The 16,084-nt window shown below is 38.7% G+C and overlaps 1 protein-coding gene across 1 annotated transcript in view; it reads left to right on the top strand.

Moving 5' to 3' along the window:
* Positions 1 to 16,084, top strand: part of LOC122789337 (cyclin-J-like) — a 292,505-nt gene that overhangs the window by 159,477 nt on the left and 116,944 nt on the right. The window contains exon 2 of the mRNA XM_044056705.1: positions 3,414 to 3,624. Coding sequence (XP_043912640.1) covers positions 3,414 to 3,624 — 211 coding nt within the window. The remainder of the gene's footprint in view (positions 1 to 3,413; positions 3,625 to 16,084) is intronic.

The following is a 16,084-nucleotide window of genomic DNA, read 5'->3' as shown; positions in this document are numbered from 1 at the left end:
ACCCAGACACGGTTTCACACTTGGCTGTTTCTTTCCCATGCTCCTGATTTTGCAGAACATGATTACCCAGACACTGTTTCACACTTGGCTGTTTCTTTTCCATGCTCCTGATATTGCAGAACATGATTACCCAGACACTGTTTCACACTTGGCTGTTTCTCTGTGTTCTGCATCTCTTACCTTGTGTCTTCTGCTTAAATACCCACTTCTGTTTCTATTATTCTTCGCCTCTTCCATCTTCGTTTAAAAGATTTTGTCATGCTTTCGTGACTTGCCTGTTAGACCACTATATATGGTGCATAAACTGACAATCTGCATCTTCATTGTATCAGCAAATGTTTTTACACACAAAAAAAAAACCCTGCATGAAACTGTTTCCCCATTCTGATGACACTGAGGTTTAATACTAAATTTTAACGTCGGTGGCATAACTCGAGGATAAAACATGGGAGGCATTCATAGATTTTGGACACGTTGCACATGTGCAGGGAAGCATTCCTTTAAGTCATATGGACAGCCACCTTACATGACACACAGGAATGTGATAAATTTATTTACGCCATAGTTTTAATTTAAAAAGTTTATAAAGCCTATTTATTTAAAAATAGCTCAAATAAATGCAGATATACTTGAGCAAAATTCATCACATCATTTAGGTTGTCAGGTGCAGTGATTCAGTGCTATATCGTACCAAAACACTTTAATGTGCAGTTGCTGATGTACCATTCCAGTCCAGCACAATGCAAGAGTGTCACTCCTGGGCTAAGATGAAGACTTGTTCTTTCTGCCAGTTCTCCACCATGTTCTCATACTAGCTGTAAGTCTTTCTTCTTTGTCCTCTGTTGCACTAGTTCTCAAACCCAGACAATTAAATGGCAGTTGGTCTTGAGAAAATCATGGGTGTTTAGGAACTATCTCCCTATTATTTGCACAGAAATAGATAAGGAAGAAGGCTAGAAGACAAATGTATTACTAACTAGAAACTCAGAGTGTGAAGCAAATTAAATACCCAAAATGGTGAAGGAATTTCTGGAAAATTTTACAATTCTAGCTTTTACATTAGACAAAAAAAAATCTTAAAAGTTGGAGGTGGGCAGTAATAATACCCAAATGAGAAAAAAGTCAAACTAGTTCAAACAAACTGAGCTGCCTGTATCTGTGATGGCTAAAAAAAATTATGAGAATGCTCCTCCTCTGAAATAGGTTTTTTGTTCATGTACAGCAGAGCCCTTCCCTGACCATCTTCAAGTACAATCTGGACCACTGAATAGGAAATCACAAATTCACTCGTGGGGTGACGCCCCTGTTCATGGACAGAGGCAGTCTGTAAAAATTGTCAAAACGCTGCTTGCTGACCCTCTCTAGAGACAGAAACTTGGGTAAAAAAATGTCTAGGCTTGTATTGAGCTGTTAAACTAGTAATCTCCTATGAACCATTTTACTTATATCAGTAGGTTTCGATCATACTAGTGTCCTTGTAGACATGATGACTTTTGTCAGTGCAGTTTAAATGAGGTTTTTGGATTATGCATTTAAATCTAGTTAGAAATGGGCAACTCTTAAGTTTTCATATTGAGGTGGCATTTTGGCCAGATCAGTTACAAGTACTTGTTTCGGGTTTTGAGGAAAGCTAGCAGTTCTTGATGATTTTTCAATGATATTTGGGGGACTGTCTGTATATAAATTTATAAAAAGTACCACACAAGGGAAGATCTTAACTAAGTTTAGCTTCACGGAATACAAGTTTTCATGGAATGTCAATTTTTCATAGATATGTTTAACAAAAAGTGGAACTTGCATGAATGGAATCTTCATATGGTGATTTTATTGCTAATGAATACACTGAAAATATTCTGTTTCTGAAATGTTGTACTTCACAGCCACATAAGTATGAGTATTTTGCAGAAAAGACAACTATATTTTGGTTATACTTTTCTGTTTTGTTTTAGCAAAAAAAGTGTATTTTTTTAATTTTGCATATTTTTCTCATCTGCCAAATATTTATTACTTAGAAATGTGTGCTAGTTCCACAGTACTGGACCCAGCACCTAGGCATATTTAACCGCTATTTTATAGCAAGTAGGCTTTTGGATGTGGGTGCATATATTCTGTCCTGATTTTTCATGCAGCTACACCCAGCCTTCATTAGGTATTAGTTTTGGGGGGGGGGGGTTCAAGCTGCCATCATCCCCAGACTGGATGAGTCGGATGCATGTCCTCACACCCGCCTTCCTAGGCATGTTCTTCCTGTACCCAGGCTGCTAATTAAACCTGTACCACTTGGGTGACAGTCCAGGTTTTATCCTTCTGTCCACAGATACACCTGCAGTACAAATTATTCTTGGATGGTATGTATTTCCCAGGATTTATGTTAATTGATTGATTGAATGCTCATTTGACTGTATCACAAAACACTGAACAGAAATGACTGAAAACTCCTTTGACCGAGTTACAACTGATATATTTGTTGGATACAATGCTTTCTATCACAAAAAAAAAAGTTTTGCAGGGGGCAAGCCCCCCCCCCCTGCACTCCTACACCCCCTTAATTGTATATAAACTCCACAGACTAAAAACTATGATGAAAACGAAAAAATACAAAAACAGTGAATCAGTGCTGGCACACAAACCTTTATAGATCTGAGGGTGCGACATGACAGGTCACTGCCAATCCACACATACACTTTCAGACTTGCTTCCCTAAAAAATACCTGTTGTCAGAAATGACAGCATTACATGCTACCTATGCATTTCTGTACATTTTACTATCAACGGTGGTTCAGTTAAGTACCTATTTCCCATGCTGAAATGAATGCATCATTTTTGTAAATGTATATTGTTAACTTGCCTTTTGATGTAATAAAGACATTTTTATGACTGAGGAGTTTTAATTAGTATGTGTGTATGTAAGTATGGAACTGTGAATGAATTATTCTTATGAAAGCCAGTGGTTTGAGACTGGAATTTATTCCTGGTACCTGAATAGCAATGGTTGGTAGTATTGCCATGCACACACGCACTTCCACATACATAATCAGGGCACATTGTATCCAAGCCAGAAGAGTTAATATCATTTTGACAAGTTCTTGGATTTAACATCATTATTTATGCCATGCTGCTGACATTTTCTGTGTTTGGTAGTAATAACTAGTTTAATTTACAAAGGGAGATGCTTTCAGAGCACTTAATAGTATGATTTACAAAAGATAGGCTGTACTACAGTGTTGCCTTTGGTGAACACCGTTTTGAGAGGGTATTCTGACAACCTTTGATGTAATCATTCATGTGTGAGTGTCCTAAATAAACAGGTGAGATGCATAGGAAAAAAATGTCCTGGTTTGACTTGTATTAGTAGCAGCATAAATGTTTTAAAATATACATATTTTAACACAGAATAATTTGTTTTATTTTAGGAGCTGAAGCTGTCGTGCTACAAAGGCCATTCTCCCCAAATAGGTCTTAGGCGCTATTTTGCAGACCTAATTGCAGTTATTAGCAATCATTATCGGCTGTGCCCCACTGCTCGTCATCTTGCTGTTTACCTCCTTGACCTGTTTATGGATCGTTATGACATTTCTGTGCATCAACTCCATGTCGTGGCTCTATCCTGTTTGCTTTTGGCAAGTAAGTGTAATAATCATCATTAATAGTGTGTACTATTAACCAGCAAAATGAATCGCACAACATTATTATAGTGTCTCCTTTAACGGGGAGATGATGTGGCCCATATGTTTAGTGTTCATTAGGTACAGATGGATTGCTATTTAATTAGTCAACTTAAAAGCAAATTATTCTTGCAGTAGCAAGGATGGACATTTCTGTAGTTTTCACACAGGGATTTTTGCTGAGTGCACTAAGTTTAAGACTAGGAAAAAAATATCCCTTGTGGCATGTGACTTAAAAGACTTGCTTTAAACTTCAGCTTGTCAAATTTGCATTTAGTTGGCACATTCAAAACTGTAGCCTTGTAGCTCTGAACTTGAGAAGATAAAAGCTTTTATGGTCTTGCTTGCTACACAGTGTAGTAGATGCATATTTCAATGGTAGAGTTGGTTTTAATGATTTTTTTTTTTTTATCCTGAGCTCTCTTTAGTGGTGTCTGACTTTTTTAATGTAATGTAGCGGGTCTTCCTGCATATATTCTTGTCATGTGAATCTGTTTTGCACTACTAATTTCAAAGTTAGAGTGAAAATTGCAAGTCATTCATAGTTTGCCAGGGCAGTGTTCGTTTTAGATAAATGGTAACTCCAGGAGCACTATACATGGTTTGTCTCAGCTTATCCAAATTGGAAATACTAAAAAGTTTTTGCGCAAGTCAGTTCTGTGGCAAGATTGCAGTTGTTCAAGCCTTTTTTTACCCTTAACTGGTATTTCTCTCTTCCCCATGGTGGTGTGATCATAGAGTTATAGTATGTGGGCTTACATGAAGTGGGATGGTGGATTGCAGAGAGACTTGCTTCTCTGCAAAAATGCTTTGTTGACCCCAGTTTTAGTCTGTGCAGCTCCAACTTTAATTTGTCCAGTTTGCTGTTAGGGGGTTTTACTTTGTGTTGTAGTGTATCCTTATTTCCCATGAGGTTCAGTTATCTTAGAATTGTATTAGCTGGGGATATAGTTTTTTTTTTTTTTTATTTACTTTTGTTTACCGGGAAAGTCCATTTGGGAACTGAAATGCACATTTCTGTGTAGGGCAGGTAGTGAAAAAAGATCCAGAACACAGATAGAAATACATTATTGACTTTTCAAAATAAAAGCAGTTAACAGACATTATTTACAAAGTATTTAAAAGCAAATAGTCAACAAACATTATTTAAAAGCATATCCGATTAAAGAAATCATGTTTAAGATGGGTTCCTGTCAGAAGAACGAAGACGCATTATGTCGAATGCGTCTTCTTCGAACTGTAAATGTCAAACGCAAAATGAAGAGGCTTTTAAGCGGATTCTTTCCCTGGGAAAGAAGTCACTTGGCCGCTTCTGTCACTTTGCCGTTTCCGGCACTGTAGTACGATCTCTGAGTTGGTATATTTAAGTAGGGGTGGGGGCGAAGCCCCCCACTTAAAATAGTGTTTAGTGTGTGTTTTTTTTTTGGGTGGAACAGCAAATTTTTTTCCCTGGGAAAAAATTTGCTGTTCTGGCTGTTCGCTCTTTTTTGTTTTCGTTCTTTTGTGGTCGATATAACAGCATTCGATCTTTTGATCGTTCGCTGTTATAACATAGACCTTGTTGAGTAAAATCACAAATACTGTATTAACACATTTGTATAGTATCCATAGTGGACAAAGCTAGGATTTAAACTGTAGATTTGGGGGTGGATTTAAATTCTTGCAGGTTATTTAAAAATCTGATGTGGTTTGGAAGTTTGTTCTACGCCTTGGAGATGGTTACAGAGAATAGTGAGTCACCATAATAATTATTTGATTTTTTTAGCAAAATTTACTTTTAAGTTCTGAGGATCTTGGGGTTCTGTTTGATAGATGCCTTTGGGATGCGATTTGACAGTGAGGGTGTTTTTAAGTGTATGGTGAAGTATTTTGTGTGCTGTGAGTAGCTGGAAGAGGGTAATGTGTTAAGGAAGTTCATGCCATTGAGGGTATTGAGTGCCATGCAGTGGTGGGAGTGGTTTGGGAGCCTGCGGGTAAATTTGCTAATTTTGTTGTAGGTGCTTTCTAGTTTGTTTGGCTTAAGAGTTGACATTTGTGAACATCTTTAAGGCATACAGGAGGCTAGGCAGGAGAAGGGAGGTGGCAGTTTTTTATGTTGTGATCACTTGGCAGGTGCTTTGCTCTGTAAAGAGATCACAGTTTACATGGTGTCTTAACTTCAGTGTCAATGTGCATATCAAATTATTTCCTTATCAATGATAACGTAATAGTTTTGTGTTGGTGACATTTTCAGTTTTTTTTGTTTGAGGGGATAATATTAAGATCAGCATTGTTTTATGTGTTTGGAAAGAAATAAGATTAGTTTGATTTTGTTAGGGTTTAATAATAATTGAGATATATTTAGTCAACGTTTTATAGTGGTGAAATCTTCCCATATGATGATTTCTAAGGTGGGAAGATTTGGGGCTGAGCAAACTTTGGTTGAGTCACAGACGTACTGTATTAAGATGGTGAGATTTGATTGCTTGTGCATATTGTTGATGAAGATATTGAAAAGTACTAGCCCATTTGTGGAGCCTCGGGGGACTCCTGTCAGAATTGGAAGGACGGTGGAGTGGGAGTCCTTCCAATTTACAGACTTGGAGTCATTGTTTAGGTAGCTCGTTAACCAGCTAGTTGAGGGAGTTGAGACCTGTAAGACTTGGTCATTGGAGGAATAGTTGATGTGATACTGTGTTGAAGGCTTTTGGCAAGTCCAGGAAATGGGTAGAGACAAAATTACCCAAGTTTTTATTTTGATTAATGGTATCTAGGTAATTTAGCAGGGCAGTTTTGGTGCTGTGTTCGGTGCCATGTTGGGTAGAAGAAAGCAACTGGTTATCAAGTAGAAAAGCTAGGAGTTGCTGCTGTATGCATTTTCAAGTACTTTGGCAAGGGTGGGAATGCTTGCTATAGGGCGACAGTTTGACAGTTCAGTAGATGTGCCACCATTGTGTAATCAGATTACGAAGGGAGTTTTCTATAGGACTGGGATGTAATTTTCTGTAATGGATCAAATAAATTAGGATAGATACAAGGTAGCAAACAGTGTCAGTGGCTTTACTGAGGTATTTGGATTGCAGCTTTTTGATCTAGTTTTGTGGGTTTCCGTTTGTTTATTTATTTTTATGGTATTTGTCTAGATAGTTGTTGGGTTAAGTTGGAGTATAGAGCTATGGTCTGGGGGGTTGGGTGTGATGACTATAGGTTATTTTTGTTTGAGCTAAGTAGAGTACTGGATTTGAACGGTTTCTTGACTTTTTCTGTAATGTAGCTGCTGATTTTTAGATGGGAAAGGATTTGGGTTGGGTTTTCTGCCTGTTTTTAGGATGTTTACCTTTTGTAAAAATTTTGTAGGGGGTCGTACATGTGGTCTGGTTTGTGGAGAAGTTCTTTTAATTATAACAAAATTGTACCTTTTGTTTGGTTTCTGAGGTACCAATATGTATCTAGGTAGGACTGGATCCTAGTTTTGTGACATTCTTTCCAGGCATCCTGTCTGTCTCATGAGTTTAGTTTCAGCTTGGGCCACGGGACAGAATTTATTTTCACTCAAGTCTCAGTGGGTTTGTTGGTTTAGTATGGTTAAGAATGAGTTATTGAAGTCACATATGGCTTAGTCTAGAGGCAAATATTTGAGGTGGGAGGGTCACAGTCACGTTGTTTTAAGTTTTTCTCAGAGTTGAAATATAGACATTTGAGCGGTTTGTGGTATTTTGTCTTTATGTAGGCTGGGTTATCACCAAGAGAGTCTGGAAGAGTGCTAACTAGCTTAATTTTTTCAGGGTTTGTTAAGAATATGCATTCTAGTCAGGGATACTTCATCAAGTCAGGTTGGTTGTTGGATCAGCTGAGCGACGTGATAGCAGTTAATATTATGGGGCATAGAGTTAGGTTTGTTAGAGTTCCTGTCTATGTTAGGGTTACTGAGCAGGATGGTTTCTTGTTTGAAAGAAGGTGATAAACAGCTAAGTATGTTTTCATTAGTCTTGGCATTTGGGGGGGGGGGGGAATCTAGGCTGCTACAAGGATTATGGATTTCTGATTGTTTAGGTAAAGTTTGGTTATTAGTATTTCTTCATTGCTGTATTGTGGAATAGTTGAGAGCTAGTTATGGATTTGTAAGTTGGCTTGAAAGATGACCACACCACCATCGTATTTACATAGTTGGTCTTTCCTAATGATGGTGTTACTGGGAGAAATTATTTCTTCATCTTTAATTTCAAGTCTCAAGCAGGTTTCAGTGATAAGTAGAATATGGGGTTGACGGAATTCAATCCATGCATGAAAGTCTGCTATCTTATTGCAGATGTTGCAGGCATAGCGATTATATACTTGTAGGCTGGAGGAAGAAACTGGGATTTGTTGTATTTTTAGAGAATTTCTCAGTAGGGGAGTTTGTATACAGGGAGGCTGGGTGTTGGGTTTGTTTAGGTGGGGCTACTGTTGGGCCAGTGTTGGGGTGTACGTCTGTGCCCTCTGTTAGTTTATTAGGGTTGGTGGTGGTGTTTTTGAGGTTATGGGGGAGTAGTTTTGGTACTTTTGTTTTGCACTGGAGTATGTGGTAATGTATTTGATGTAGGTTAGTAATGTACGTTTTGAGTAGGATTTTGTCTCTGCTAAAGAGGAATGGCCAAATTAGAAAATTATATCTGTGGACAGTGTGTGCAAGTATTTTTTTTTTTTTGTGGAGGACTTTGTGTGTAGCCACGACATGATTCCTAAGTAGTAAATAGGCTTAAGATGGATGAAGTTTCTTTTAGGGGAATAAATGTGTACGAATGTTGGGAGGTGTGAAATAGCTATAGAAGAGTATAGAGAGGAAATGGGAGGAAGAAAACTACAAAATAATATTGGGATATGCATATTTGGTACATGGTTTGATAAGAGAATGGTGGGGTGAAGTTTGTTTTCTGATTTGTAATTAACGGTTATCTATTAGGTTTCAATTGGTTGGCTGTATTGGCTGGTATGTGTAGAGAAGAATCAGGTGATGTGTTTTGGCTGGTAGAGTTAATAATTTGGTTGGTGGGTGTGGGTCAGGTGATATGCTTTGGTCACTAAATGTAATGATATTTGGTGTGTAGGGAGAGTAGTGAAGTTGCTCATAGTGTGCCTGAGCAGAGTGGGTTGGGGCTAGAACCCAGAGAAAAGACAGGTCCTATTCTATGATAATGTACTAAAAACTATTTATTCAGCAGCAGTGTAAGCAAAATCTAATGTTAAATATAGTTTTTCTGTGGGTTGTTATCAGACTAGTTACAGGCTGCTGCTTACTATTTTTCTACAGAGCCCCTTGGATTGTGGATGCCAAGGGAGAATAGGTGTGGGGGTCATCTAGCTGCTCAGCTGAAAATAGGACAACATATTTCAAGGTACATTAAATGCACTGATTTCACAGTATTTCCTGTTTATGTGGAGTGCAACATTTACTTCTAGCTAAAACTAGTAATTGTATTCATTTTGGTTTTCAGATGCAACCAGAGGGACTTTCAAGAACCCGTGGACTAAACTAGTTTCTCACTGTTTATTTAAAATTTGAGTTGTACATTGACTATTTAATTAGAGAGAGTTTGTGTACATATTTACAGTGTTATACAAGATTCCTTTTTCTTTCTGCTGTGTAAATCAATTGATATTTAATTGAGCTGGTTGTGGCTACAGCTGCTAACAGTACTATGCCTTCTTGGCACTAGTCCAGCTTATGCACTTTTTCTCCAAGCATTTTGGTGCTTCTAATTCTTCTGTGACCCTTTGAGTGCTAAATTCTGCATTACCTACCCTTCCACTAAAACGCTTGTGAAAGAGCTTGCAACTTGGATCAGTTAATTTAAACTGTATTTTACATTGTTTTTCAGCAATCATATAGTTTTATAATACTGACCATAGCTTCCAAAGGAGTTTAAGTAGTTGATTGTGGCGTGCAATGAGATGTGCTGGAATTTAAATTTTAAAAGGCTGTGGTGTATTTACTAAATTTTTATTTTAAGTTAAAGATTTTTAATATTTTAACCTCCCCTATCTAAGCTACTTGAGAAATGTATTCACACTCAAGTTATGCACTTCCTGAATTTACATAATCTCTTCATCGCACAGCATGGCATCCGCCCAAATCATAGCACAACTACTGCACTTCTCTCTTTTACTAATCAGGTTAACCAACTTAGAAACAACAACAATTTTGTATCAGCTATATTCTTAGATCTCTCCAAAGCATTTGATATGGTCTCACATACCATACTATTAGAAACTCTATCCTCCCTGTTCTTTGCCCCCTCTACTATTGCCTGGTTCAAAAACTGTCTGTCTGGCAGGAAACAATCTGTCCAATGGCAAGGTGTGCTATCACCTCTACTGCCAACTACCACAGGAGTACCACAAGGCTCAATATTGGGGCCATTATTATTCTCCATTTTCACCAACAAACTACAAACCTCCACCCACCATGCCTCACTTATACAGTACGCAGATGATTCAGTGCTAATCTGCTCAGCCCCATCCCTAACCACTTTACAGCAATTTACCCAGGAATCCTTCAACTCCGTGGAAAAGATGGATTACTGATATCCAACTTATCCTAAATCCCAGTAAGACCAAGTTACTCCTTTTTACCCCCAACAAATCTAAAACCTCTCCTCTTTCCTTCACTATCACCTCCAGTAATGGCACTGTAATTTCTCCCTCTCCCCATACTAAACTCCTTGGTGTAGAAATAGACAAAAATCTTCACTTTGTCCATATTTCTCAAACCATCAAAAAGTTCATAAAAAAATAGGAACTCTACAGACACAAAAACTTCCTATATGATAAAGCACAGGTCACCCTAGCCCAAATCCACTTATTGTCTACCCTAATGTATGCAACACCAATCCTAACCCAAGTCATGAAACTGGACCTAGACAAACTTGAATCATGTTACATTAAAACTGCGAAATTTGCCAATAACTTTGCTTTTAGAAACCATCACTGCCTAGCCCTAAAGCAACTACAGTGGCTAGAACTTCCTCAGTTACTTGGTTACCACCAGCTAGTTCTTGCTTACAGCATTCTAAGGCATCCTCACAAAACTCCAGCACTAAACCAACTACTGACACAATACTCAGCAAATCTTCCTCTCCGTTCTACCAAAAAAACTCTCCTATGTATCTTAAATGCTAACAATACTGCTGGCAAAGCTCTTTTCTCTTGTACCATAGCTAGAATGTGGAATAACATCCCCCATAATGTATCTTCTGCATCGTCTGTAACACAGTTCAAAAGCTCACTTAAGTCACATCATATAGATTTCTGCTCTGTCCGTGCATTACATAAATACTTTCCTTCTCTCTTCCACTCCTTCTCACGTTCCTCACTACTACGTCTTACTGTCTTTATGCTACGGTGTTGGAATCTCCTCAGTTGACTGCCATCTGGGGCCAAATTTTTCTGCAATTTAAACTTGATAAAAACAAATCCATTGTAGGTATGTATTATTTCTTGTGTGTTTTTGCTTGTCTTATGACCTTTCACAATTATTGTTTAATGTGGAGCTTTTCTCTCCGGGCCTCCACTGTAAATCGATCTCGTTCCAGTCGGACTTTCCTGGTCAACAAATGTAAAATAAGTAAATAAAGTAAATACTTTTTTTTAATTTTTCAGAAATGCAGGCTGGCTTTTTTTTTTTTTTTTGCTTGTTGGTTTGTTTGTTTAAGCCTGTGATTGCAACCATTTTTTTCTCAGTATTGAAAGTGTGCTGTCCTGAATATGCAGTCTTTAGAGCAGGCAGGGTTCATAGTTGGATATGTGGTTGTGTGCTGACTTCCCAAGTTCTTTCTCATTGCTTGGGGCAGCTGAGCTTACAGTAAGAAATAGCATCATGGCTCATTGAGAAGATCTCTGCCTCTCAGTTCCAGGATTTGGGTATCAGTTTTGACTTTTGTTACTGTCTCTGTTAAGTCAGCATGTTGTCTTGGTCTATATTGCTTTATCGAAGATTCATTTCCATGAACCTTCGTTCATCGACCCATATACAGCGAACATTCACTTCTGCAAATGTTCAGTTCAACGAATTACTTTCCCAAGGAAAGTAGAGTTGTCCAGCATTAGAAATTTGTCCTTTTACCCACTGTAGTGCGATCTGAGTTGGTATATATAGTTTGTGGGGCACAGCCCTCCCACCTGGGTGGGTTTGAAATATTGTGTTTTGTGTAACAGTCCAAATGCTGGGCAACAAGTTACTTTCCCTTGAAAAGTAATTAATTGAACTGAGCGTTTGCAGAAGTGATCGTTCACTGTATATGGTTCAATCAGTAAATGTTTGCGAGAATGAATCTTTGATAAATTGATGTAGACCCATTGTCACTGTGTCTGTGTGCGTCTTCTCCAAGTACTCCAGTTTTTCCACCTTCCAAAAGCATGCCTGACTAATTGCCCCCCCCCCCCACACACACACACACACACACACACACACACACACACACACACACGCGTGTGTGTGTGTTGTTGAATGTAGCACTGAGTAAGTGGGCTTGTGTTTTAGTGATGTCTGTGTTGGAATGAGAGTATTGGTTTGAGGACAAGGTGTGACATTTGGGTTTAATGTCTAAACCTTTTTGATTTTCTGCAGCTTTCAGATGTGTATAGGTGTAGGTGGTGTTTGTGCCTTGCATGTGTGTCTTTACTATTTAGTATTAGAGTAAGGTCTAGGTTTGTTGTGTGTTTGTTGTTTCTTTTAGGTTGAAAGTTTGGGTAAGTGTTTCTGTTTTGGGATTAGAGGAAAGGCTACTGTGGGAATGTATTTACTGCTGTGCATGTATTTTGTAGGTGGTATATGTCCGAGTGTTGTGTGCTGTGGCAGTGTTCTAGAAAGGATTTTTGTAAGGTAAATTGCAGATTTGGGATTGGGGCAGGATTACAGTTAGGATTGGTACACAAGGTAAGATTGAAGTCCCCCACCTATCCTTACTAATGCATGTTTGTAACACAAATTACCTACAAAACTCCTTTCCTTAGTCATCATCAACCCCCTTTTTCAAATTTTCTACATGGGGTCGGGATGTTGTATCAGCTGTCGCCATCTCCGTCTGTTTAATGCCACTCTCCTGCTTTCTTCGACACTCATGCCTAACTGTCACAGGTCTTCTTTTGCACAGTCCATCCACCTAATTGCTAGACACTCTTGTTTCTTCTTGCCTTCTTCTTATCTGTCCCAAGTCTTCTTCATTGATTGTCTTCTGCTTTTCTGCACATGTGCCCAAACTCCCGTAATCTGTTGTCTTTGACCTTTTCTGTAATTGGAGCTACTTTGGCTTCTGATTTTATGTCCTCATTTATTCGGCTGACCCACAGTTTGCACCCTACAATCCATGCTGTCAATCTCCATCACTTATAGCTTCCTCAACTGGCCAGCCTTTACTGCCCAGGTTTCCTTACTATACAGTAGTACTTTTTGCACCAGTTATTTGTACACCTTACTTTTCAACTTCTTTGACATTCTTCTGTCATATACTACACCAGACACTCTGTGCCAGTTGTCTGCAGCCTCTCTGATTCTAGCTTTGACCTTCTCATTTAGACTTCCCTTCTTAGCCATCCCTCCCAGATACTTGAAGCTGTCAGCCTGTTCCACTATTTTCCCTTCTATCTCAGTTCTCGGCTTCTTTTGAACTCCTCCATTTCCTGCCATTACAGCTGTCTTATCTGTACTTAGTTTTAATCCATGTGCCTTCAGTTTGGTATTTCATTCCCCTATCCTTTGCTAAAATTCTTGCTCAGAGTCTTCCTCTAATGTCACATTGTCTGCATACAGCAACTTTGATCTGCCCCTACAGCTTGTTTGCTAATATAATCCATCACCAATATGAACAGCAGTGGACTCCGGAGCTGAACCTTGGTGTACACCCACTCTCACTGGGAATCCCTCTGCAAGACCGAACACTGCTTGTACTTGAGTCATTGGGTCCTTGTACATAGTAGCATGCATTAATTATACCAATGTTTCTTGGACTTCGAACCACTGCAGGACTGCCCAAATCAGCTTTCTGGAAACTTGTCATATGCTTTCTCCAAGTCTAGGAATGCCCAGTTGGACTCTTTCCAGTACTCTAGCTTCTTCTCAACTGTCTGTCTCACTGCAGATATCAGGTCCATTGCACTGCATCCTGATCTGAATCCAAACTTGTCTTCTCCCATCGTACTTTATACTACTTTTACGTATTCATTTATCAATCACAATGTCCAGAACTTACAAGCAATGTGATAGTAGTTTGATACCTCTGTACTACCCACAGTTGTGAATGTCCCCTTTGATCTTGAACACTGGCACTGGTGCTTATTCTCCAGTCATTTGGGATACAGCTTTCTCTCCACACTGCTATGAGTGTACCCTCAGCAGCCATCTGTCCCCATCTCATCCAGCATCTTTTATCATATCTGCTAAGACCTCATCTGAGCTCACTGCTTTCCCTGACTTCATTTTCTTTAGTGATATTCTTACTTCTTCTATAGTGGGCTCCTCCTCTTCACTTATGTTCTGTGTCTGTGGCAGTACTGCTTCTGTGGGGTTGTCTCCACTCAGAAGCTGCTGGAAGTACTCTTTCCATCTGCTTTTGATGTCCTGTGGACTGGTGAGCAGGTTGTTGCTGGCATCTCTTATGAAGGGTGTCTGACTATCTTCTTTATCTTTCGGTCTTTGCCTTGCAACCTAATAGAGTTTCTTTGTGCCATCTACTGACTTACTTTCCATAAGCTGGTAGAGTGCCTATGATGCCTTGCTATTACAACTCCTTTCTTAGCCTCTTTGTTGGCCAACCAGTATTCCTTCCTAGCTAGGTCCATCTTTTCTATCTTCCACGTTTTCCTACACACCTTCTTTTTTGATGACTTCCTGGACTTCTGCATTCCATCACCAGCTTTATGTACTTGCTGTTTTGAGGTGCTGCCATTCTTCTTCAACTGCAGCTATGTCTTCTTTTCTTGAAATGATAGAGCCCTGAGTTATTTCTTCAGCTGTTGTGTTTTTCCTGCATTCGACTTCCAGGTCTTCAGCCTGGTCTCTGTTGACCTTACAGCTTTCTCTGACGACTTCTTGCAACTGATTTGACAGCCAGTGGTTTATGCTGTGGGCCAACTGTTTCACTGGGAATGACTTTGCAATTGCGGATTTTACCTCATTGCCCCTTCCTTACTAGGAGAAAGTCTACCGGAGTTGCATGTTGGCCACTGTTGTATGTGATCTTCTAACTGTCTCTCTTTCTGAGCCATATGTTGGATACTGTCAAGCCATTTGCTAGACAGAAGTCTAGAATGGTGCCGCCTTCTTTATTTCTGTTTCCTCACCCATGTAGACCCAGGCAGTTGTCATAATGTTCTGTCTGCCCCGATATGTGCATTTAAATCATCCTTTCCTTAACACTACCTGTAATCAGGCAAATTTGGTTAGCACTTCTCAAAAGGAAAGTGTTTTTCTTTTTTTATGTTTTTTGTTTTTCACTGTTTTTGTTTGAAATGAAAGTACTGGTCTTTAGTATTTCGATGCTGGTTTATTTTGATTATTTGTCATATGCTCAAACATATGTATATTTATACATGTTTCATTTTACCCTTGCCCTTGTGGCTCAAGTCATGACTGAAAGGGGCCCGTTGACAAGTCATGCCGATGTTAACTAAAATAATAAAATAAATTACTCTTTCAGCAGGGCCTTGGCAATTTAGTGTAATATTTTCCTCTCTTTAATAATTTAGTTTGTAGTAAATAAAAGAAAATGTTGGCTTCTTAAACAGATGTCAGAACCTCAGTCCACAGTAGACTGACTCATCCTATAGTTTTATAAGTGCATCATCATCATCAGGCAGCCTTGCGAAGACACTACTCCGTAAAGCATGGAGATGAAGACTATTTGTTTATTTCTTTATTGACATTTGATTACTGGGAAGTCCAACTGGGTTGGTGTCCATTGTCAGTGGAGGCCCAGGGAGAAAAGTTCCAAAGTATTACAAAAACATTTTAAATAGAAGAATCTTATAGCCTTCAAAAGCAATAATACAAAAACATCTACAATTTAAATATTTATAAGTTATGCGACAATTATTTAATATTTAGAGAAATTCTAGCCAGTTTATTTAGAAATTAAAGATAGGTTAGTATAATACAAACATAAATTTTAGTATGAAGTGAGAAAAACAGGTTATGGCATATTTAGAGAGTCTGGGAGAAAAATTGATTGAAGTGAATGAGTGAAGAAGGGAGAGTAAGAAGGTAAAATGAATGACTAGGTGGTACTTCATATTTAAGGATATAGTTTATCCTGGGGTTGAGCAAGAACAGAGCCAGATTTTGGCAAGGAAGACTACATTACAGAACTGCTTGATACCTCAAATGACGTCAAAAACGGAAAGCAAAGTGGCAACATTACTGTAAAGTTAAGCTAGTAAGGCAGCATCTTCAGTTGCCCCTTTTTGAG

Source organism: Protopterus annectens, chromosome 14.part0 (genome assembly GCF_019279795.1).
Source record: "Protopterus annectens isolate FY-2018-M chromosome 14.part0, PAN1.0, whole genome shotgun sequence".
In the NCBI taxonomy this organism is placed as follows: Eukaryota; Metazoa; Chordata; order Ceratodontiformes; family Protopteridae; genus Protopterus; species Protopterus annectens.
This window is presented reverse-complemented; position numbering and strand designations above follow the sequence as displayed.